The sequence below is a fragment of the Alexandromys fortis genome, unplaced genomic scaffold (assembly GCF_014885135.2).
Source record: "Alexandromys fortis isolate MF-2015 unplaced genomic scaffold, M_Fortis_MF-2015_v1.1 scaffold_36, whole genome shotgun sequence".
NCBI classification, from domain to species: Eukaryota; Metazoa; Chordata; class Mammalia; order Rodentia; family Cricetidae; genus Alexandromys; species Alexandromys fortis.
Window position 1 is genome coordinate 13,761,159 of NW_026067915.1, and position 25,387 is coordinate 13,786,545.

At 39.0% G+C, this 25,387-nt stretch overlaps 1 protein-coding gene across 5 annotated transcripts in view; it reads left to right on the forward strand.

Moving 5' to 3' along the window:
* Clasp2 (cytoplasmic linker associated protein 2) overlaps nt 1-25,387 on the forward strand; it is a 174,844-nt gene that overhangs the window by 22,792 nt on the left and 126,665 nt on the right. For 2 of the 5 annotated variants that reach the window (XM_050139488.1, XM_050139483.1), the window contains exons 5-7: nt 1,429-1,504; nt 3,580-3,677; nt 14,467-14,537. In XM_050139488.1, coding sequence (XP_049995445.1) covers nt 1,429-1,504; nt 3,580-3,677; nt 14,467-14,537 — 245 coding nt within the window. Of the gene's footprint in view, nt 1-1,428; nt 1,505-2,651; nt 2,668-3,579; nt 3,678-14,466; nt 14,538-20,382; nt 20,548-21,199; nt 21,349-25,387 lie in introns of those variants that run through there. The other 3 variants (XM_050139484.1, XM_050139487.1, XM_050139485.1) reach the window with 3 other exon arrangements.

Here is a 25,387-nt window from a genome sequence, read left to right on the forward strand (position 1 = left end):
CATTGCTGGTGGGAATGCAAACTGGTACAACCCCTTTGGATGTCAGTGTGGCGATTTCTCAGAAAATTAGGAAACAACCTTCCTCAAGATACAGTAATACCACGTTTGGGTATATATCCAAAGGATGCTCAATCATGCCACAAGGACATGTGCTCAACTATGTTCATAGCAGTATTGTTTGTCATAGCCAGAACCTAGAAACAACCTAAATGCCCCTCGACTAAAGAATGGATGAGAAAAATGTGGTACATTTACACAATGGAGTACTACACAGCAGAAAAAAATAACATCTTGAATTTTGCAGGAAAATGGATGGAGCTAGAAAACATTATTTTGAGTGAGACAATTATCACATGTACTCACTCATAGGTGGTTTTTTTTTTTTTGGTTTTTCGAGACAGGCTGGCCTCGAACTCCCAGAGATCCACCTGCCTCTGCCTCCTGAGTGCTGGGATTAAAAGCATGCGCCACCACCGCCTGGCCTCATAGGTGTTTTTTAAACATAAAGCAAAGAAAGCCAACCTACAAACCACAGTCCCAGAGAACTTAGACAACAATGAGGACACTAAGAGAGACTTACATAGATCTAATCTACATGGGAAGTAGAAAGTATAAAAGGACAAGGTCTCCTGAGTAAATTGGGAACATGGGGACCTTGGGGGAGGACTGAAGGGGGGAGGGGAGAGCCAGGGAAGGGAGCAGAGATAAATGTAGAGCTCAATAAATATCAATGAAAAATTAACAGAGGGTAAAACACACACACAGATCCAGCTGTAAGGCATTTTCTTAGCTTGTGATTGATAGGTAAAGGCTCAGCCCATTGTCGGTGGTGCCATTTCTGGCTGGTGGTCCTGGGTTCTACAAGAAAACAGACTTAACAAGCCATGAGTGTAAGCCAGTAAGGAGCACTCCTCCATGGCTTCCACATCAGTTTCTGCCTCCAGGTTCCTGCTCTGCTTGAGCCCTGTCCTGACGTCCTTTGGTGATGGATGTGTATGCCTTTCCTCCCCTGCTTGCTTTTGGCTGTTGTCTTATCACAGCAGTAGCTGCCCCGACTAGGACTGCATTCATCACACTTACCCAGGTTAGCAGTTTTTGCTGTTAGCATCACTTTGCTTGAGACTTGTCTTTCTTTAATGATGGACATCCATGCTCTTCATCAAAGTTGTCAGTCAAGAGATAAAAAGAAAGGCATGGCATTGGTAGCAAACACCTTTAATCCCGCCACTTGGGAGGCAGAGGCAGGGAGGAAATATCTGAATTCGTGCCTTCTTGGTCTACAGAGTGAGTTTCAGGACAGCCAGGGCTACACACAGAAACCCTGTCTTCAAAAACAAAAGAAGAAGCAAAAGAAAGTATTAGGATTTTTTTTTTTCAGTATTTAAAATGAAACCAAAGTCTGTGTTTTCTTTCTCAAATTATATTTAGCTTTGGAGCTCAACCATTGGTCATCAGCAAGTTGGTGCCACATTTGTGTATCTTATTTGGAGATTCTAATAGTCAGGTAAGAATTTTTTTTACTCTCATGTATTGACTGTGTGTGTGTGTTGTGTGTGTATGTGTGTGTGTGAGGGGTTGGCGGTTGCTCTATCTTGTGGTCTTGCCTTATTTAAGCCATAACAGTGAAGACAGAAGGTATATAGTTAAAAAGATTGCCCCCCCCTTTTGTTTTAAGTTAAATGAGGGTTTGACTATGTTGCTCAGAATCCACTGGGTTCATGTGGTCCTTCTGCTCCACCCTCCTAAGCAGCTAGGACTACAGGAGTCTTCTCCCTTTTTCTTCCTCTTCTTCCCCCTTCTACCAGAGTTTTTTTGTTTGTTTGTTTACTTATTTATTTTGAAACAAATAAAAGTTTCTTGTCAATTCTTAGATTGATATTAAAAAGTACTTAATGGTTAAATTCTTGAGTTTGACAGGTTAAGAAAATCCTGGGTTTCCTTCTGTAGTTCACCTTAATGTTAACTGTGGGGCTAGAGTATCAACGGTCTACAATCTTGAATATGCTTATACCAGACTGTTGGGGTTGTTGATAGTCCTGTTAAATAGGGAAGGCCATTGTGTCCATGGTGCATCTCTTGACCTGAGCTGTCTGCTGTAATCAGGAGGAAAGGCTTCATCTTCCTCTGAAAGTCAGTTGTAATATTGTAACGTTATGAGTTAGCTAGGGCATTTGGAGTAAGATCTTACAATCTGTAGTTGCCCCTCAACAGATTTATAGAGCTTTACTCTCTTTTATTGCTGTTTTATTTACAGACAAAAGTTCTCCTTTTCTTGATCAGCCTGGCCTCAAGCTCTTGAACTCAATTGATTTTTCCCACCATAGTCTCCCAGGAAGCTGGGACTTACAGGTGTGTGCCACCACACCTGGTTGGTTGCTTTTTGATAGTGAGTTGTGCAAAAAAATAAGTGTTGTTTTTCAAATTGTTCTCTTAGGTCCCATTCTTTTTTCACCTCTTATATAGAATGTAACATTTACCATTGCAGCTATGTTTAAGTGTGCACCTTGGTGGTGTTAAATACATTCACATTGTATTGCGACTGTATCACCATCTCCCTGTAAAACTTTTACCTCCTCAGAACTAAGACTCTGTACCCATGAGACAACTTCCCATTACTTCCCCAGCTGCTGGCAACTACCACTCTTCATCATAATTTGACTACTCCAGGTACCTAGTGGAAGCAAATCAGACAATAGTTGTCCTTTTTGATCGATCCCATTTAGTATAATGTCCACAAGTTATCCATGTCGCAAAATGTGTCAGGATTTCTCTCATCTTTCTATGGTTGACTTATTTTCCAGGAACACAGACATCACATTTTATGTATATAGATATACATGAATAGGAATTGTTGTTTTGTTTTTTTCTACCTTTTGACTATTCTGAATAATTTCAGAAATACTGGCGTAAAAATATCTTTTCTAGTTCAGTACACATTTTTGAAGATAATTTGGCTCCAGGAAATTAATTAACTGTAGTTTAGGTTAATAAAATTACAATTTTTGAAATCCCAATTGCTAGCTTTTATTCACAAATTTCTATTAACCATCTCCCACCTCCTTTCTTTTTTTTTTTTTTTCCTCTTATCCTTTTCTTTGGATGGTAGTAGGGATTGAACCTAAAGATCTCACACATGCTGGGCAAGTGCTCCACCACTAAGATCTTGCTCCTCTTTAAGTGGGTTTTGTAGGGCTTTTTTTAATTTTTAGTCTTTTGACAAACTGTGGTTTTGGGTTTCCATTAATAATATGTCATATTGGGCTGGAGAGATGGCTCAGTGGTTAAGAGCATTGCCTGCTCTTCCAAAGGTCCTGAGTTCAATTCCCGGCAACCACATGGTGGCTCACAACCATCTGTAAAGAGGTCTGGTGCCCTCTTCTGGCCAGCAGACATACACACAGACAGAATATTGTATACATAATAAATAAATAAATAATTAATTAAAAAAATAATATGTCATATTATAATTTTCTCAGGGACTGAAAAGACATTAAAACGAACTTTTAATTAGGTTGGCCTGCTAGTTTGTTGTTACCTTGAAAGGAAGTTTTCTTTTAAATGTCTTGAATTCTTTAACAGGTGAGAAATGCTGCAATATCGGCTGTAGTGGAGATTTATAGACATGTAGGAGAGAAGCTGAGGTCTGATCTGTGTAAGAGAGATATTCCTCCTGCTAGGTAAGTCTTTCTAAACTTATATTATGTTCTAGTCGCCCCCCCCCCCCCAACAGGTTTTGAGACAGCTGTTTTGGAACTCGCTCTTTTAGACCAGGCTGGCCTCAAACTCACAGAGAGATCCACCTGACTCTGCCTCTGGAGAGCTGGGATTAAAGACCACACCTGGCCTATTGCTATGGATTTTTAAAGTTGTAATTTTGTTCACCTTATTAAAGTAAAATATTAAAGGTGCTGTCACGCACCTTTAGTCCCAGCACTCGGGAAGCGGAGGTAGGCAAATGTCTGTGAGTTGGAGGCCAACCAGACCTGCATAGAGAGTTCCATCCGGGCCATCCAGAGATCCATAGCATCTACGTATCCTGAGTTTTCTGGAACCAGTTTATAGAAGTAAAGTTACATACCTAGACAGTTGGCACTCATGTAGCTTGAGGTTTCCTTCAGCTCAGCTATGTAAGTACTTAGTATTTCCAGGGTAGGGTTTGTGTGAATTAGAATTTTCTCCGTAGATAGTCCTGTCACCTGCGAAGATAGTTTTATTTTTCCCAATCTGTATAGTTTTCTTTTCTCTTTCTTGTCTTTGTTGTTTCCTGTGTGCTGTTAAGAAAGAGTAGAGTGGGGGTGCATTCCTGCCTTGTTCTAATCTTAGAAATTTTCTAGTTTCTTCGCATTAAGAATGATGTTAGTTGCTAGGGTGATGGTACACGCTTTCAATTCCAGTACTTTGAAGACAGAGGCAGGTGGATCTCTGTGAGTTTGGGGCTGGTGAGATCCTGTCTCCAGGAAAAAAAAAACAAAAAACTAAGTTGTAGGCTTTTGGTAAGTGTTCTTTTTTCTTAGGAGTTAATATTATTTTAAATTATATTTTATTTGGCGTGTGAGTGACATAGTGACATGGTAGGTGAAGGTCAGGGGACAACATGGGGGAATCACCACGTCAGCTGGCTTTGGAACGAGCACCTTTTTGCCAATTGGCTTGCTTTCTACTCCTAAAAATTGGTTCTAGTGAACTTTTTAGGTATATAGAGTTAAAACTAAAAATCAATTAAGTATTTTAAGTGTAAAGGTGGCCTGGGCAAGTGATTTTTTTGTTTTTTTTTTTTTTCAAGACAGGGTTTCTCTGTTTAACAGCCCTGGCTGTCCTTGAATTAGCTCTTGTAGACCAGCTGGCCTTGAACTCACAGAGATCACCTACTTCTGCCTCTCCAGTGCTGGGATTAAAGGCACGTGTCATCAGGCGAATCTCTGAGTTCAATTCCTGTAGACCAGGCTGATCTCAAACTCATAGAGATCCACCTGCCTCTGCCTCTTGAGTGCTGGGATTAAAGTTATATGCCACCAGGTGAATCTCTGTGAGTTTGAGGCCAGCCTGGTCTACAGAGAGAATTTGTAAATTGTTTTAATGGCTACCCCTAACATCTTTTCCCTAGAGTCCATTTATTTTTGACTAGTATTGTTTATAACTATCAATTGCCTGTGTTTTCCTTTTCTTTCTTTTGGGGTGGTGGTGGTGTTTGAGGCAGAGTTTCTCTGTGTATCCCTGGCTATTCTGGTACACACTCTATAGACCAGGCTGGCCTCAAACTGAGAGATCTACCTGCCTCTGCTTCACAAGTGCTGGGATTAAAGGTGTGCGCCACCACTACATTTTTAACAGTAGTTTATATTGTTGATCTTATTACATCTTATTACTGATTTTCGGTTTCTGGTGGTAAAATTTTCAGGCTTCACTGTGGATGTGTAACACAAATAATAAAAACCCAGAGACAGATATTGAGTTCAACCTGAAGATTAGAAAAGCAGAGCAACCAAGCTACCAGGGAGCTTTTACCTCTCTGAAATCTTCAGTCTGAAAGAGGGCAAGTTCCTGTCTCATCCTGCTTTATATTCTTCCCTAGTGCTGGGATTACAGGCATGAACCACCACCAGCCGTCCTCTGTGGTTGACTAGTGTGGCTGCTGGGATTAAAGGTGTGTGCCATCACTGCCTGGCCTATATAAGTGAGTGGTGAGCCTGTTTTGCATTCTGATCTTCAGGCAAGCTTTATTTATTAAAATACAAATGAATATTACTACATTTCTCAGTTTTGTCTGAAATAAAAGAAAAGGCTATAAGTAATATAAGAAAACAATATACAGTAAGTACAATAACTATAAAATATATTCAGGCAATAAATACATCAACAATGTCTAATCCATTTCCATTTGACAAATTCCAAGAAAATCCTCCATAGTTATCCTATTTTGGTGAGTCAAAAATCTTATACCTAATTTACTTTCTATCATAATTTGTTTTCTGCATCTGGTAAACAAGGAAAGCCATAACTTTAACTAGTTTTCAACTCCCTCAGAGACCCAAGAAGGAAATAATATTGACTGAGTGTAACATGCGGGCCTGCTTGTTGGGGGTTTCTCTTTTGCCCAGTTCCCACAGCTGGGAAGTCCCAAAGAAAATCACACAGAGGTCTCCATAAGTTATAAACTGATTGGCCCACGAGCTCAGGCTGCTTATTAACTCTTGTAACGTATATTAGCCCATTATTCTTATCTATATTAGCCACATGGCTCAGTACCTTTTTCAGCGGGATAGGTCACATCCTGCTTCTTTGGTGTCTGGACAGGACTGCAGAAAGAACTTCCTTCTTTCCAGAATACTCCTGTTCTCATTGGCCCGCCTCTACTTCCTGTCTGGTTGTTCCACTAATACTTCCTGCCTGGCAAATCAGTGTTTACGTAAAACATGATTGACAGAATACAGACAGTTCTTCCGAACCAACTGAGTAAGCAAAAAGTGTGAGCAAGTGACTTCCAAGAATGTGGGAAATAATAGAAATAGCTGGCTGCCTGGACAGTTACCCAAAGTTTCTGTGCAACATTGGGGCATTCATTTTCTGCCTATAGGCCTAACATGATCAACATACTTTTCTGTGAAGAAGGATATTCTGATGAGCTGCCCCTCCTTATCTTGACAAAGTTTGACAGTAATTTTCTTTTGTGCTTATCCAATTAGGATGGCGTACTGTCAGCAGTTGAAGCAAGGGCATTTTCTTGCCCAGTGGCTTACTTTTGTCACAAAGAAAGTAAACTCCATCCATGTTCAATGGCCATTATCTTCTATGTAGTAGAATGGTGCTACCAGGAGCAGACATGTCTCATTGTCTCAAAAAGGAGCATATATTATTAAAATATCTTTAATGCCATATTCTGTAGGTCTCTGAAGTGTTTGACGATGACCTGTCTATCTAAACTATATATTTTTTTTGACCTTGAAAACATACCTTATGTAACTACAAGTTTGATTTATAATAGGTGATTAACTACTAACCTGCATTTCCTTATTATCCTAAATGGTTGGTAATAATAATTTTCAAGGGCTAGAAGTTTGCATTATATTGTTTTTGTTTTGTTTTTAAAAAGGTTTATTTATTTATTATGTATACAACATTCTGCCTCTATGTATGCCTGCACGGCAGAAGAAGGTGACAGATCTCATTACAGATGGTTGTGAGCCACCATATGGTGGCTGGGAATTGAACTCAGGACCTCTGGAAAAGCAGCCAGTGCTCTTATCCTCTGAGCCATCTCTCCAGCCCCCCTTTGCATTATATTGTTAAGTAACTTGTATAGGTACAATACTTTGAACAAGAGTAGAAATGTATGTACAATATGTTCTAACAAAATTAATCTCAAATTTGTATCAATGTACAAAATGCCAATCCTGTGTAAAACATTTAAAACTAGTAGTTGTTTTTTAAAAGTAGATCCAAAAATCTACCTTTTTATCTTATTATATCTTTATCCTCCCTTTATTTTGTTCAGAGTAGATTTAGTAATCTACTTTTTAATCTATTATCTATATCCTTTTGTCATGGTGGCTACATTCTAACTTTAATTTTCCTGCTGCTTGCTTTTTAGTTTCCAAATTTTATGTTAGATAGAGCTAAGTCTAAAGTTATGTTTTGCTCACACTCATATTTATGTTAAAGCCATTCTTTGTTTCAAGCACCAGAAGAACAGTTAAATCATAGTTTTAAAATAATTTAAAGATACATTTTCTCTCAGATACTCTTCAGAAGTTGCTTGCTGACAATTGTGTACTAGCTTACCACTACACGGTGCTACATACACTTGGGTCACTGAAACATCACTGTGAGTTCAGAAATAAGCTCTTATCTTTATGGGTCATCGATACACATCGGCTGTGCCAAGACCACGCAGAACAGCAAGGGTTGCTTGCTGTATACTCCAAAGACCCACATGTAAAGTTCTATCCCCTTACAGAATCACCCAAGATGAGCTAAAAATGAATCAAAGGAGCTAAAGTGATATACCACTTACAAATTGTTAGATAGCTTTCAAACATTTTAAACCAAACCATATGCACCAAGGGAAAATATTAATAAATTTGATCTATCAATGATAAATTCAGCAGTGTGGCAATATACAGAATCAATTTGCACAAATCAATAGCTTTCCTTTATAACAACAACAAACACAGAGAAAAAGATTGTAGACCTCCAGTCACAATAGTCTCAAAGAAAATAAAATGACCAAGGGAGTGAAGGATCCCTACTGTGAAGAATTCAGACCTCTGAAGAAAGACAGAAAAAGACAGAAGATGGAAAGACATCCCTTGGTCATGGGTTGGTAAAGTTAACGTTATGAAAAGGACTATTTTACCACAGAAATAGAAAAAAATCTAAAATTCATATAGAAACATAAAAAACCCTGGATAGCAAAAACAATTCTGAGCAAAACAAATAAGCAGACAGACAGACAAATAAAACAAAATGCAACCAACCAAGATAACCCATAAAAACAACAGCAATGCTGGAAAGGTTACCATTCCAGATCTCAGCATATATTGCAGAGCCATAATAATAACAATAATATGGGCCTGGCCCAAAAAAAAAGACAGGTAAACAGTAGAACAAATCAAAGACCCAAATGTAAGTTACTGTAGCTTCAGCCATTTTCTCTTTTCTTTCTTTCTTTTTTTCCCCCAAGTGCTGGGATTAACATCATGCACCACCACTGCCCAGCCAGTCATTTCATATTTGATAAAGGTGCTAAAAACATAAGATGTTAAAAAAAAGAAAGCATTTTTAGGCTGGGTGGTGGTGGTACATACCTTTAATCCCAACTCTCAGGAGGCAGAATCAGGTGGATCTCTGTGAGTTCAAGGCCAGCCAGGGCTACACAGAGAAACCCTGTCTCAGAAACCCCAAAGAAAGAAAACATCTTCATTGACTGGTGCTGGGACAACTGGATGTCCATACATAGACGAATGGAATTAGATCCATATCTGTCACCTTGCACAAAAACTAACTCCACATGGACCAAAGACCTAACTGTAAAGCCTGAAACACTGGTACTGCCAAAAGAAAACTTAGGCAGTGCCTACAGGATATAGGAACAGGAAAAAGCTTTTGAATAGGACTGTTTGCCCTAAAATTAAGGCCAGCAACTGACGAGTAGGATTTCACAAAAGTAAAAAGCTTCTACACACCTTAAAAGAAAATCAGTTGGGTGAAGTTGAAGCTTAAAAATTGGGAGAGAATCTTAGCTAGTTATAAATCTGAAAGAGGATTAATACCCAGAATATATAAAGAACTCAAAAAACAATGAATCATAAACAAACAAACAAATGGCCCATTAAAAAATGTGGGCATAGGACTTGGACAGGAAGTTTTCAAAAGAAGAAAAACAAAATGTCTAAGAAATGTCTCAAAAAATATTTATCATCCCTAGTAATTAGGGAAATGGAAATCAAAACAATTTCTAGATGTCATCTTACCCCAGTTTATATGGAGATGAGTGTCGAGAATTCTCAGGAAACTAAAAATAAATGTACCATATGACCCAGCAGTACCACTCTTTGGCTTATGCCCAAAAGGACTTGACGTACTCCACAGATAGTTGCTCGGTCATGTTCATTGCTGCTGTGTTCACAGGAGCTAGGAAATGAAAACAACCTAAATACCATTCAGATGACAAATGGGTAATGAAAATGGGGCACATAAACACTGTGGGATACTATTCGGTTGTAAAGAAAAATAGTGAAACCATGAACTTTGCTGATAAATGGATGAAAATAGAAAAGATCATTTTGAGTGAAGTGACCCAGTTCCAGAAGAACAAATGTCTCATCAGAGGTTTCTAGATTTAGGTCTTCAAGTGTGAGTACATACACTGGAGTGATTGCTGAAAACAGGAAAGAAAGGGATCATTGTTACAGTGGAGGCTGGGCAGGTAGTGGATCAACAAAGAGGGAAATAGCAGAGCCCATCTCATCTGATGGGGGAAAAGGAAAAATGTGTTGGGGCTGTAACTAGGGGTGGATGGGGGGATAACTACAGAAGTAGGGGAGAGGGGTGTAAAATAGCAGTAAGGATGTCTGGGAAAAGTCACAGGAATCACAGTCTACCTCAAAAAGCCTATAATACACATTGAAGTTACATATAAATATTCATATATAGTTTAAATGAAATTCTCTCACCTGGGCTGACAGTACTTCATCTAAGAGCCAAGACCATCTAACAAAAACTTTAACACCAGGAATCAGAATCCCTGTTTTGAATTGTTGGTCAGGTTGTTCAAGATACTCCTAAAATATTACAGTCTATTGCCGTTGCCCTTGTTTACGTTAATGTATGTGTGTGTGTGTGTGTTCTGAGACAGGGTTTCTCTGTGTAACCAATGTGGCTGTTCTAGAATTTGATTTTGTAGACCAGGCTGACCTCAAACTCACAGAGATCCACCTGCCTTTGCCTCCCGAGAGCTGGGATTAAAGGCGTGCACCACCTAATTAAATACTTTTTGAAAGAGGGTATACAGATAGCTTTGAACACATAAAATGATGCTGAATATTATTTAGCTATGTAAGAAATTCTGATCAAAACTACATATCTCAAAACAAAACAAAGCTACATACCTCTTCACCCCACCATAGGTAACAAAGAATAAAAGGATGAGGCTTTCATGGGAACATAAAATAATAAAGCAATTGGGAAAACAGTTTATAACTCTTTTGAATGTCAGTCATAGAGCTATCACATGACCCTGCAAGTTCCACTCATAGGTATACAAGTGATAGAAAAACATGTCTCTTCAAAGACCTCTATGGAAGTGCTCCTGACAGCATTAGTTATAGTCACAAAACCATGGAAACACCTCCCATCCACAGGTATATCAACTAGTGAGTGGATATTCAAGTGCAGTATATCCATCCAGTGGAATAGAAAGAACCCAGTCATCAAAAGGTCTGCATTATGATTCCATTTGAATTAAATGACCAGATACGGTAATTCATAGGTCTATAACAATAGGAAATAGATTAATGATTACCTAGGAATGGAGAGGAGAGAGAAAATAGGAAAGGAACAATTATCGCTAATGGATATGTGGGTGTTTGTTGGGATGATAAAAATGTCAAAATTGTGATACTGGTTGTATCACTCGGAATATACTAAAAACCACTGAGTTGTACATTTCATCTTCTTTCATGGTGGCGCTGAAGAGCAGTCTCAAGGCTTCACACATGCTCCATAAGTATTCTACGGCAGAGCTACATCCCAGCTCTGAAAAGCACACTTCAATGCCATGAGTTGTATGATATTTCAAGTCTCACTCAATAAAGCCCAAAGCAGATGACTCTGAACACCTAACCTTCATTTACTATTCTTAACTTGGAACCTGGGACTGCACTTCAGTTAGAGATGCTTTTTCTAGGTCTGTCTCCCTTAGTGTATAAATCTGGCCTTCTCAGAGTTTCGTTGACTTCCTAAGAAGTGTTGCATTCTTTTGGACAGCCTATCTTTGCTGTGTTTTCCTTCTGCTCAGTTTGTTCCTCTCATCCCCACACAATTACTCAAAAGGGCCTAGAGTCTTCTTTTCCATTTCCGTTAGATTATATATGAAAGCTGTTCTCTTAGGAATGAGTCCTGGGGGACTTGAGAGAAGGCTCAGTGGCTGGAAGCACTGACTGTTAATATAGAGGACCTGGGTTCAGTTCCCAACACCCACATGGCAGCTCACAACTGTCTGTAACTCCAGTTCCAGGGGATCCAGCACTGTCACACAGACATACAGGCAAAGCACCAATGCGCATAGAATGAAAAAAGAATGAGTTTCTGTCAGGTATAGTGGCATATGCCTTTAATCTCATCATCCAGAAGGCAGAAACAGGTGGATCTTTGTGAGTTTGAGGCCAGCCTGGCCTATATAGAGGGAGTGCCAGGCCAGCTGTGGCTGCGTAGTGACACCTTTCTCTCAAAACTCGTATTTCTAAAATGTGTTTGAAGTTTAATGATGGGGGTTGGAATCTTCAGTGAAGTCTGTATAGAAAACTATGCTGTGCTTTGATTCATTTGTTTGCTTTAAAGATGTAAAGTTTATCTTTAATAATGTTTGAGCAAGAGATTAAATACTTTTTAATAAATACCGAGGTTGCATTGCAGTTCCTTGTGAACACTGGTTAAGGAGAATGGGAAGAAGGGAGGCCTAGGAGATACTAGGACAGTCTAGGAGGAAAGTGAGAACTGACAACAGCTTCCTGCCCAGCCTAGTCTAGACCTTTGGACGCTGCCCTTTCTCCTGCCCCTCTTCATCACTTCTTACCATTCCTGTTAATATTCGGCTGTCTCAGTTGCCTCCTCTTCTTAGTCATGCTACTTGTATCTTCCATGCTTCGTGTTTTATTTGCCTCATTTTAATTCCATGCTAGCCCCTTCCTGAACTTTCTGTTTGTTGTTTGTTGGAGACAGGCTGGATTCTTCTGCCCACGTTGGTTTTGGACTCACCTAATAGCTATTGCTCACATGGAGTCCCTGCTCCTCCTGCCTCTCAAGTGCTGGGATTACCAGCATGTGCTCACCATCCCCCTCCTCTCTTCCCCCCTCCCTGGCTCATTCTAAGCTATCTATCTTAAATTCCCTACTCCCATTTTCCTAAGTATTGGTTTTTTTTATCTTTTAGTGTTGCCAAGGGAACCTAGGTCTTCATGTAGTCTCATGTTTCTCATAGCCTTATACTGCTTCTCCCCACCCCACCCAAACAGCTTTTCTAAGTCCTTTCTTTTCTGTCCCTGGCTCATCTGGACTTGTGCTGAGGTGTCAGCTTCCAGTTTCTGTGCTCCCTTGCATCTCATGCCCTCATCTTATCTTCTTAATCTTCTCAACCCCATGGAAGATACTGTGTTGTAGGATGAAGCAGCTTGTGTCTTTCCTCTGATGTTACAAACATAGTTATTCTTATTGGATTAGTCAGGGTTGGAGGTGAGATTAAGGTTTAGAAATTGCTTCATAAGGAATCCCTAAGAACTTTTTAGCTAAATATATTCATATATATAGATATATTTTTCCTTTTATATGTGCTTTGCCTGCATGCCATGTGCATGCAGTACCTGTGAAGGTCAAAGGACTTTGGATTTCCTGGTACTGAATTAACAGCTAATTGTGTGCTGTTATGTGGGTGCTGGGAATCAAATTCTGGCTTCTGGAATAACAGCCAGTGCTCTTAACCTCTGAGCCATCATCTCTCCAGCCCCCTTTCTTTTTCTTTTCTATTTTCTGATTTTTCTTTCTTTTTTAACAACTAAATATATTTAGTACTTTAAAAAATTGTTTGTTTATTTGAAATGCTCTGTAGCCCTGGCTGGTCTGGAACTCATTCTGTAAAACAGGCTAGCCTTGAACTCAGATCCTTCTTCTGCTTCTTGATTAAAGGCATGTACCACTACCGCCTGGCTAGTTGCTCTTATTAAAGTTAGGCATTGGCATTTTTAAGTAAGAAATTATAAGATGTGGACTAAGACTTAATGGGATGTTTTAGGAAATAAAATTGTGAAAGAAATGTAAGAATAAACCAAAGAGAGACATTTAGCAGGGAAAGCCATAGAACAGTGGCCCTCTTTCCATAGAGCAGTTTCTCTCTCTTTTTGTAGAACAGTTTTTTCTCTCTTTCCTTAGAGCAGTGGTTCTCTCTTTCTGTAGAGCAGTGGTTCTCTCTTTCCTTGCACAAATATATGTCATGAGTTGAAGAGTAAGTCATAGAACGGTAGACTGGAAAGTTAAAGGAAAAGCAAACTGTAGTAAAACAGTGTCAGCAAGATCCAGTTTTATCCCAAAGGAAGATCTATGTGAATATAAATATTCCACAAAAGTAAATTCTCTGCATGGTCAGAATATGTGCTGATACTTTTTCTTTCTCCTTGTTACGTTCCTCACTTTGTTATGTAATAAATGCACATTACTTTTCTAGTAAGAAATGTGTGTGTGTGTGTAGTTTTTGTTTGTTAAAAAAAAAGCATTAGCAGATATGGAAAGAGTAATTTAATTACCCTGAATATAAATTTAGTGGAATTGGTGTTGTGGGAGTTAGGGAATGTCAGAAGAATCCTCGGCTGCAGCCCTGCTGACCTCACTGTACTTCTGCCTTTCTTCATCTTGTATTTGCCTTCCATCTCCTTAGCATGATTTTCACAAGCTTTTGAATGATGTCTGAATGGATTGGTTACAAGGATAGGACTTGAAAGCTTTTTGCAGGCTTGGAGAAATAGTTTTGATGGAGTTGCTTTGTGTGAAAGTTGTCTTTTTCATTGACTTTTCTACATATGTAGACTCAGACCTGTAGTTGGCATCTAGTGAAAAGAGCAAGGTTTGTGTCTTCTTTGAGTCAGCTGTAGGAGAGTTGTATAGATAGAACAAACCCCTAGGCACTTTTTCCTAAGAGAGGTGGTAAAGGAAATTGTTCTGTTCATCTCTATGTAAAAACAATTTATTCTTTATTCCCAGATTAGAAATGATACTTGCCAAATTTGATGAAGTACAAAATTCGGGCGGTATGATTTTGAGTGTCTGCAAAGGTAAGAGTAATTAAGTTCTTCCAGCTCTTAAACACTTCTGAGATGACTTAGTCAAGTGTTCAACACGAAGTGTGTTTTCAACCCAAATATGCATCTTTAATTTTAAAAGCGTTGATTTTGTAGCTTGTAAACTACAGGCTGTAACAGTGGACTCTCATCCTGGATCTGCACGTTCTCTGAAGTCTGGGCTTGTGAAGATTTCATAATGGGACTATAGTATAAAAGGATAGTGTTTCTGGCTTTGCTTTTTGTCTTCATATTTAAAAGTTGATAACCCTCTTGTGCTTTGTTCTATTGTGTGAAATGTCTCCTTACGGTTGGAGTAATTAGTTTATCTTGCTGTCTTTAGTAGAAATTGTGGGGTCAGTTGGCTTTCACCAGTGTACAGATTCTAAGTGACAATATTAGAGAAGAAACAGCAGGAATTTTGCCGTAATAATCATCTTTGCTTAAGTAGAGTAATTCAGGGAGATTTGGAATTAGTGTCTGTATCCACAGCTAAGTTGACATTTGATTTTGTGATTCCTTCCTTTTTCAATAATGTTGATAAATTGTGTTTTGTCTTACTGAGCAGCATCTACCTAAACTGTATTCATTTGTGAAAAATGCATTTTGTTACCAAAGGATTTTTCCCCTCAAGTGGGAAAGCAGCCTCACATCACTATGTGGGTTAGCTTGACAGAGTAAATGATACCGGAGGAAAACTTTGTTCTATGAATTTAAAGTCATACAATAGGAAAACTAATTCAAAACATAATTTAGGCTTTTTTTCTCTGTTCACTTGAGGTTGGGCTAAGTTGTGTTTCGGGGAGTTGGGTTGTGTGACAATTAGTTGTTATGGAGATCATGCGTACCTTAATCTAAACTTAGGTCCCAACCACACAGTGACTTCATTGCTTCCAGTTCTCACTCAGACAGCTGTTTCTCACATCTCCCTCTGAATAGAAGGTGTTTAAGAACTGCATTTGTCTAGTAGTTGACATAGTTGGTATCTGTAGAAACCATCAGGACAAGGAAGAGTTATTAAATGTTTTTGACTTGGGTTTTCCCAGCATTCCTTATGTTCCACATTATTTGGTTATAGCCGAGGAAAGTCTATGGTATTATAAATTAAAGGAGCCACTGTTGGAATGTGAGTCATTTTGGAAGCGTGATTGCTGTTGTCTTTGAGATTTTTCCTGCTACTTTCAGAAGGGGAACTTTTTTGTTTTTTGTTCCTTCCTTTCTTTTTCCTCCTTCTTTTTTTCTCTCTGTAAATACAGCAGTTTGAGGTTAGAATCTGGCATTTATTTTTCTTGGAGGGAGTCCCAAAGATTGTCTTTGAAATTGTGTTGTAAATATTGCAAGTCTAGTTGAATATGAGAGTTAAAATTACCTACACATACTGAATATAGCAGATACACATATTGAATATAGGAGATAGTTTGAATTTTTCTGTTATTATTTCAGTTATTTTGAGACAGTGTTTCTCTGTAGCTTTGACTGTCCTGGAACTCACTCTGTAGACCAGGCTGGCCTCGAATTCAGAGATCCACCTACCTCTGCCTCCCAAGTGATGGGATTAAAGGTGTGCACCACCATTGCCCAGGCCAGTTAAGATGTTTTTAATGACAACATATTTATATCTGTGGCTCCACATTTGTGGATGCCACACACAGATTCAGGAACCACACATCACATGCTTGTGATGAACACTTCTGTACTAAACATGGACATGTTATTACCTCAGTAATGTGGAACAATAACTGCTTTATATTGCATTTGTTCTGATTACTCTAGAAATGGTTCAAGCAATGAAAGAACATGTCTAGGTTATCTCAAATACACATCATTTTATATAGAAAGACTTGAGCATTCTTAGGTTCCTGGAGCCAATCTCCTGTTGTTACAGAGGAATAACTGTATTATGTTGTCATTGAAAAATACCTTTATGAATTAGTTAGCAACAGAGGAAACTAGCAGAAGGAAGCCCATTTGTCATTTTGGCAAGCGTTAGGGTCCAAGCTCCATCTCCTTTGATTTATTCTGTCATTGATCCAGTCCAGACCAAAGACTAGCAAAGTCTTTGCTGATGATAGTTCCAGCTGTTTATACTTTATACTCTGCTTTTGGTAGCATGTGCTCTTGATGACATTGCTGTTTGGATGCCTGATAGGCATTTCAGGGTTATCATATCCAAAAACAACCCTGCTGGTGTTCTGGTTCATGTGTTCCTATTCTCTACCCCATGCCTTCTACTCTCTGCTCCTCCTCCTCCCTGCCTCTTTTCCCCCACTTCCCTGCCTCCCTTCTTTTCCCTTGATCCCTTATAGGGTCTCGCATGGCCCTACTGGCCTCTAACTATTTATAGCAGAGGAATGACCTTGGACTTCTGATCCTCCTGCCTCTACCTCGCAAATGCTAGAATTAATAGACATAGTGCTGCCACACCTGACTCTATTTCTCTTTTTAATCCTTAAATCTGCTTCTGCCTCAGTTACCCATTTCAGTTAGTTGTATCACGAAAGTCAAACTTGACTTATGTCCTGGTTGCTTGTTTTTTCCCTCATCACTATGAGTACTTTAGATCCCCTTTAGTGTTTCCCTGGACCACTACAGGAAACTTATGTTCCATGTCAAATACATGCATACTGTGGTAACAGTGCTGCGGAAAATACAGGTATTTCTTGTTCATTAAATTTGCATTCTCCCTGAAGATCCTGGTGCCAAGTAGGAGATCATCAAATGAAAAAAAATATTTTCACTAATATTAACAAGGAAAATTATGATGCCTTTTATTATAACTTAGGATACTTGAATAATTTTTATGTCCACTAAAATATATTATTGTTGACTCTTGGAAAAGTCCACCCCCATTGACTCTTGGAGAAGTCCACTCCCATGCTTTCAAATGTGTCTTCCCAAGAAACTCTTTTTATATACTAATACTCATGCTTAAAATCTATATTTAAAACGTCTTTAAAGATCCCAATTCTGCTTCATTCATTCTGTTCACCGGATGAAACTGGTCTGCCATCCCAGCTGCTTGTTGGGTTGAGGGAGCATGAGTGCAAATTCTGGACTTGTCTGTTGAATGCAGGATGAGGGTTGGGACTAGAACTCAGTGAGAATAGTCACCTATATACAGAGCTATCAGTTCAGTCGGCAGTAGTGCTAAAACAATCATTAATTGAGCAATGAGAATATTTTTGTAGGCCACAATAGGAAGATCAGTAGTTTGTATGAAAAGTAATTTAATGAAAGTTCTCTCTTTTTTTATTTCTGTACTTTTTTTTAGCCCCAGAGTTTTTAGGCCCTTGTTCTGTTTTATCACATCCTCAAACTATAAAGTTACAGAGAACAAAACATTTTAGAGTAGAATAAATGCACACTGTGAAGATATGTGGAGATGGGCCATTTGCACAATAGGATCATGACCCTTGAAGATGCTACCTCTTCTTTCCCACATGATGTCCCTACCCAAGGGAAATTAATCTTGGGTTCTTCAGATATTGTGTGAGTTTTAAGTGTGTTCGCATGGTCATCTGTGACCAGAAACTTATGGCAAATTATACTGTTTTATGTCTTTGCCTGAGACTGTAGTAATGGAGTAGCATGTCTTACAATATAGTGGCTTAGAGTGTTTGTGGTGCAAAATATAAACAGGAAGACTCAGGGGATTTGATGTAAAGGTATAACCTTTGTACCTTTACATATGGGCAGTTATTATGTGAAGACTATAGAATACCAAAACTATAAATAATTCAGTGATGTTAATCCAGCCTCTCTCGAGAAATGACATATTTCAGTTGAGACCTGATTAACCAGTCAAGGAATAATTAATTGTAAGAAAAACACTTTGACCAGAAGAAAATAGTGACTATGAAAGCCCAGAGATGAGGGCTGGAGAGATGGCTCAGCTGTTAAAGGCTAATCTCACAACCAAAGATGAAACCCCAGAGGTGAGCAGGACTTGGTTATTTGAAGAATACAGACCAGGGCTGCTTGGAGCCCAGTCAGGGAGAGGAGACAGTGTCTGAGGTGTGTTGTTGAACAAGTGAGCAAATTTTTGATAGGTCCTAGAGGTAGGATCCCATAAGAGTTTTGGTCTTAAGAAGAGAGCCCCATGGGGGCTGGAGAGATGGCTCAGAGGTTAAGAGCACTGACTGCTCTTCTGGAGGTCCTGAGTTCAATTCCCAGCAACCACATGGTGGCTCACAACCGTCTGTAATGGGGTCTGGTGCCCTCTTCTGGCCTGCGGGCTTACACAGAGACAGAATATTGTATACATAATAAATAAATATTAAAAAAAAAAAAAAAGAAGAGAGGGCCATGCACGGGGTGACGGTTCAGAGGAAGCCAGTTTCTGTTGCTCTTGTCGTGGGTCCGGGTGCACAGCTGTACGTTATGCTTCTGTCTCTGCTTTCTTTCATAATTGTCGTCGCAGTGCTCTTGATTGAAGCTCTGATTAAATTCTTTGACTCTAGTTTTAAAAGTACTATTTGACCAGAGTTAAGAACACAAAATTAAATCATCAGATTTGACCGTATGTCATTTGGTTCAGGAAACTGTGAGAAATGCACTTTTGTTTTTCCTGAGGATTTTAAGAAGCTTGACTTTAATTTTCATATTATAAAAGCAATATGGTAAAGTCCCTAAGTGCAGCAGAATTAGCTCCACTATTAGAAGGAAAATGGAATTAAAGCTAAGCATATTGTGGCTGGAAGGAGCCAACACCAGCCCAGATGAAAAGACTACAAGTTGTGATCTCTGTGACTGTGGTGGGGCCTGGTGTCGGCTTCGAGCTTTCTAGACAATCTCCTCCGCTAACAGAGATGTAAACACCAACAGTATTGGTGGCTGCAGCTGTTTCTTTTTCCCTTTCATTGTGAAAACACTGTGTATAATTTGTCTGATGTGCTTGTAGGACCAAGTTCAGTTTGGCTTATAATCACGGTACAGTAATTTCCAGTTTCTCTGTTTGAGACCGTTGCCAGGAGGGGAATTATTTACCTTAGAGGCTGGCAATAAAATAAAGCATAGGAGCTAGGCTTTCGGCTGTAAAATTACCTTGGTATTCAGCTTATATGAGTCAGTACCGTAACTTCAGCTAGTTTTGTATATTTTCATAGCATGTTCGTTGGTGGCGAATGTAGAAGCTCTTTTCTTACATTCATTTAAAAACATATCTCTGTGTGACCATGAGCCCCAGTGCCTTCTCAGAGCTCAATAATGTAGTGATGGCTGTGCAGCCTGGAGAGAGGGTGCTTAACTCCCCTGCAGCTGCGCACTGGCTAGTTCTGTCTCCACCAGAAGCAAGCTTTGTTCCGTGTGGCCCCGCTGTCCGTGCACAGAGCTGCCTTTGATGGGCTGTCTTTGACGTGATTTGTTTACGGCAGCCAGAATGCTTCCTGCATAATGAGAGCAGTTAATCATGGAAACTGGGCAATTCCTGTTTGTGCACTTCTAGCAGTCTTCTGTTGTAAATATTAAAAGGTAATGACAAAAGGATGAAAACCTTTTCTAAAAGGCGCAAACCAGCTAATCCATCAGATCATGTGATTGCTACTGATTACATGGATATCTTTAGGGAAGCAGAAAATGATTGCTGAACACATGCCTTGTGTTTTGATGATTGCATTAAAAGTCCCCCAGCGGGATGACATTTATTGGCTCCTAGAGCTTTTCTTAGATTAAATTTCAGACATCCGGTACAAGGAGAAACATCACAACGTGTATCTAACAGCATATGCGCAGTTAAAGAATAATTTTGATCAAGCCCTGCTAGGCTTTGCTAAAAAAACGAGGGTTTTCAGCAAGACCCCAGACTTTTATTTTGAAGTGGAGTAGCAGCTGTTGGCTATTGCGGTGCAGAGCTGCAGCGCGGCCTGGGTCACACAGTGCTCCCGGTGCCTGTAGGCTGCAGGCCGAGCCCAGTGGCGCAGGCACTGAGCTACACTTATTTTGCTGTGATATTTGACCTCTTGATTTGAAAGAGCTCCCTGGACTATCTGAATGGCTATGGGAGATGGTGAGTATGATTTATTTTCCTTGTTGTGCTGTGTTAGACACTTGGTTTTAAGGGGATGATTGTTTGCTGTACAAGAAATGCATTTCTCCCTAAAGAATGAAGGACATCTCTGTGTGCTGTCAGGTATTTATGCATGCATGTGTCAGTGTGGGGTCTGGCAAACAGAAAGTGAAATTTACCTTGCAACCAAGCACGGCTTCTTTAGTCTGGGATTGGGTATGAAGGGATAGTGGAAGGGTCAGGAAATGTGTACAGAAGCTCTGGAGGGAGAACATGGCCTTCAGAGCAATGGTAGATTTAGGCAGGGAGGCTTGATTAGCTAGCTAGACATTTTTCCTATTGTATTTGACAGAATTGGAATTCTGTGGTAATAAAATACTTAAGAGTAGCAAAATGGCTTGCTATGGATACTATATTAATTAGTGTGCTTGTGGTTTGTCAGGGTAGTAAACATTCTTTAAGAAATTTATATAGGACATGATTTGGTCACAATTGCCTTTGTTGGTGTTTTGGTAAGAATAATTTTAAAAACACCTATTTCTATAGTGTTTTATACTTTTCAAAGGCACTTTGATATACTTTATATATATATTACTCCTCAGGTACAAATGACTAGTGAAGTGCACAGACATTTGGTGTTTCCATTTCACAGATTAGGAAACTGAGAACTGCTGAAAGGTGTGTTCCAGGTCCAGGCACAGACAGCAAACTAGGCTGAATCTACAACCCCAGATGTACATCTGCTATTGTCCTTCATAGCACTGAATATTTGAGCCTGCTCTATTATTAAGATGCTTAGAGGTATGTTTCATAATCACATCAACATCAGCGTGTGTACAGAGGAGGTGTAAGGCTTCTACAGTGTTTTGGTGTGTGTGTGTGTGTGTGTGTGTGTGTGTGTGTGTTCTTAAGGACCCCTTGCTTGGATTTGTAGTTTTTAAGTCTTAATATTGTCAGACTTCCTGTGACGATCATGACCTCTGTCCTCTAAGAGTTGGTCCTCTGGTGCTATTATGAATGGGTTGCAAACTCACCAAATTGCTGTTATTGATAGTCATTTAAAGTATTTATGTATATTTAAATGCATTTAAATAAAAGTGTGATAGTAGATTTTTACACATTGTTATGAGTGATTCTGAGAATTTATGTAACTTTTATATGACCTTATATAAATAAGTTAGATACACTTTATTAATTTTTAAGGTAAAGAACATCAAATTCATTTCTCATAAGCTTAAGAGCATTGCCAAGTTTCTTTTCGTAGGAAGATAAGACAGAACAAAAATGTTTAATTTTTAGGCAGCTAAATGTTGCATTTGCTTTGGATCATCTAGATTTTATTTTAATTTTTTAATTCCATCCTTGTATGTTTACTTATTGGTTTTTATTTTCCAAATAATATATTCAGACAGTTAAGGAATGTATTGATTTTCTTTTTAATGCAAAGTAATGACCTCTTGTAAGACTTAGAGGGTAGCCTTCCAACTAATTCTCTTCCTTAAAATAGTAACACTTTTATTGGATTAAAATATACCTTTAAAAAACCCTTAAAAGTCTGAATAATAAAGCCACGTGTATCTGAGCAGACTGTCAGGATGAGTAGTCTTAATGTTTGGTATGGTTACTCTGCATGTAAGTGAACTGCCCTATGCCTAACTTATTTGCTCATTTAAAATTTTAACTATGGACTTAGTATATAAATAGCATCTTTTTAAAATTGAATTGATGATCATAATGCAAAAGTTCCTTAAACTTGTTTATACTTTATACTTTGCTTTTTCATACTTTTTATTGTACTTTAAACATAAATTTTGTGTTGATTGCTGTTTATTTGCTTTAGGGGTGGGGACTAGTGGGGATGGACCCTAGGGCCTCACTTACTCTGGACAGTTATTTTACCACTGTGCTGCATCCCCTGAAAGCAGTTATTCTGAATATATTTTCGGCATTTGCTTTGTCTGCTCAATAACACATGAAGTGTTTTAATGCCATGCTGTCATGTGTTCCTCTGTCTCATTTGTTTAAACTGTTGCATAGCCTTCCAGTGTGTGTGTGTGTGTGTGTGTGTTATAACCATTTCATGTTCTGTGAAAGTTTACATTTTTGCCATATATGATTTTTCCTAAACTATTCTGGAAAAGCCGTTTGTGTGAATACAGATGTGTGCATTTTAAAAAATAAGTGTAAATAGCATTTTAGGACTAAAAATTTCACTTTAAGTTGTTTTAGCTATAACTATACTCCAAAAATACTTAATTATGTACATTTTTTATCAGTAATGCCTGCTAACCAAACATTCTTTCCAGTTCTTGATATTATTAGTTGTTTAAATATAATTTGCCAATCATATGAGTGAAAAGTATCTTTGACATTGTCAAACTTGCCTGCTTTCTGATGACACTGGTCATCTTCATATGACATGTGTGTGTGTGTTCTGAGTATTGCTTCTTGGCTTACTTTGTGTAGGTCTCTTTACCTTTGAATGTAGATGTGGAGGCCAGAGGTTAATGCTGATGTCTTCTTCCTTTGTTCTTGCTTATTTTCTGAGACAGAATTTCTCACTGAACCTGGAGCTTACTGTTTGAGCTGGGCTAACTGACCAGTAAGCCCCTAGGATGTGCCTGTTGCATCCATCGGGGATAGGAAGGAGGTTTTAGATACGGGTTGGTGTATTTGCAGTAAGAACTTACTGAACCAACTGAGCCGTCTTTCCAGTTCACCTTTTGACATCTTTAGCCAAATCATTTGACTTTTTATTTGTTTACAACTGATCTGTAGGTATTTCATTTATATCATTGGCAGTTTTATTTATTTCAAGGTCAGCTCACACTTACGCTCTTGTATTGCTTCGTGAGTCCTTGGGGGTCCTGGGGTGGCTTAATGCTTGGTGAGTTCTTGAGGGTGGCTTTTAGATGCTTTTAACTTCAGTTGTTTCATTCTTATTCCAAAGCATAAAACCAAACATCGGAGTAATTGTGTAATATTATGCTCTCAGCAGTCAAATCAGAGAGGGTTAGTTAAAAACCTGTAGGATTATTATGTGGTGCTGAGGCTTGCAGTCTGCCCCAGAAGCATGAGAAAGGAATTTGGCCTTTTGTTGTTCCTGCAGAGTTGCTGGAAAGAAATACGGTTTTGTTATAAATGGTCTGTTCCTAAATTTTTAACATTTCGATACAGTCTACTCAAAAATTAATTTTTTAAAAGTATATGCAACTGGACCAAGCAAGGAAGCAAACTCTTTTAATCCCAGCATTTAGGGAGAAACAGGGAGAGCTTTGTGAGCTCAAGGCCAGCTTGGTTTATATAGTGAGTTCTAAGCCACCTAGGGCTGTATAGTGAGATCCTACCTTTAAAAAAAAAACCATGAAATTTTAGTGATCACTCTTCTGTGAGATCCTTTTGCTTCTAGGACCACTTTAGACTCATCTAAACTTAAAGAGGAGTGGACCACTCGCAAGAAACTCATGCTGAAAAGACCCCTTTCCATGCTCCTCAACCGTTTTTATGACGCTCTAGGATTGTATGATGTAAATCAGAACAAAAATCTGCTTTTTCACTTGCTGATGTAAGGACAACATTTTCTACTAAAATCAATGATGGGATGAAAAAAAGAAGAAGAAGAAAAAGAAGCATGTGAAGAGAAGTAAATTACAAGGAACAAAAGAGTAGGTATTATTGAGAATCATGAAAGCCAGCAGTGCACGTACCAGTCCAAGAAGAAATGCTACTTCAGGAAGTATTCAAAAGCCAGAAGAGACTGATGGCCACTTGAAACAGTCAGACGTTTCTCTTATTCAACTGATTGAATTTTCCATCTTATCAAAACCCTTAAGCATGTCATTAGCATTCATGTAAGGCAGAAGACACTAAGTAGCCGTCATTAAGATTGAAACTAGCTTTTTTACTGCTGAGTAGTACTCTAATATGTATATATTCCATACTTTCTTCATCCATTCTTCAATTGAAGGGCATCTAGATTGTTTCCAGGTTCTGGCTATTACAAATAATGCTGCTATAAACATAGTAGAGCATATACGTTTGTTGTGTGATAAGGCCTCTCTTGGGTATATTCCCAAGAGTGGTATTGCTGGGTCCATGGGTAGGTTGATCCCAAATTTCAAAAGAGGAACATGGGATGTTCTCACTCATATTTGGTTTCTAGCCATAAATAAAGGACATTGAACCTATAATTCGGGTTCTTAGAGAAGCTAAATAAGAAGGAGAACCCAAAGAAAATCCTGAATATTTCTCCTGAATATTAAACTTCATCAGGCGATGAAAGGAGACAGAGACAGAGAACCACATTGGAGCACCGGACTGAAATCTCAAGGTCCAAATCAGGAGCAGAAGGAGAGAGAGCACAAGCAAGGAACTTAGGACCGGGAGGGGTGCACCCATACACTGAGACAATGGGGATTGGGAACTCACCAAGGCCAGCTGGCCTGGGTCTGAAAAAGCCTGGGTCAAAACTGGTCTCGCTGAACATAGCGGACAAGGAGGACTACTGAGACCTCAAGAACAATGGCAACGGGTTTTTGATTCTACTGGACCTATTGGTTTCGTGGGAGCCTAGGCAGTTTCGTGGATGCTCACCTTACTAGACCTGGATGGAGGTGGGTGGTCCTTGGACTTCCCACAGGGCAGAGAACCCTGATTGCTTTTTGGGCTGACGAGGGAGGGGGACCTGATTGGGGGAGGGGGAGGGAAGGGGGAGGCGGCGGTGGGGAAGAGACAGAAATCTTTAATAAATAAATAAATAAATAAATAAATAAATTAAAAAAAAAAAAGATTGAAACTAGCCAGTGGCTAAAAATAAAGAAACCTTCCAGTAGCCACTGCT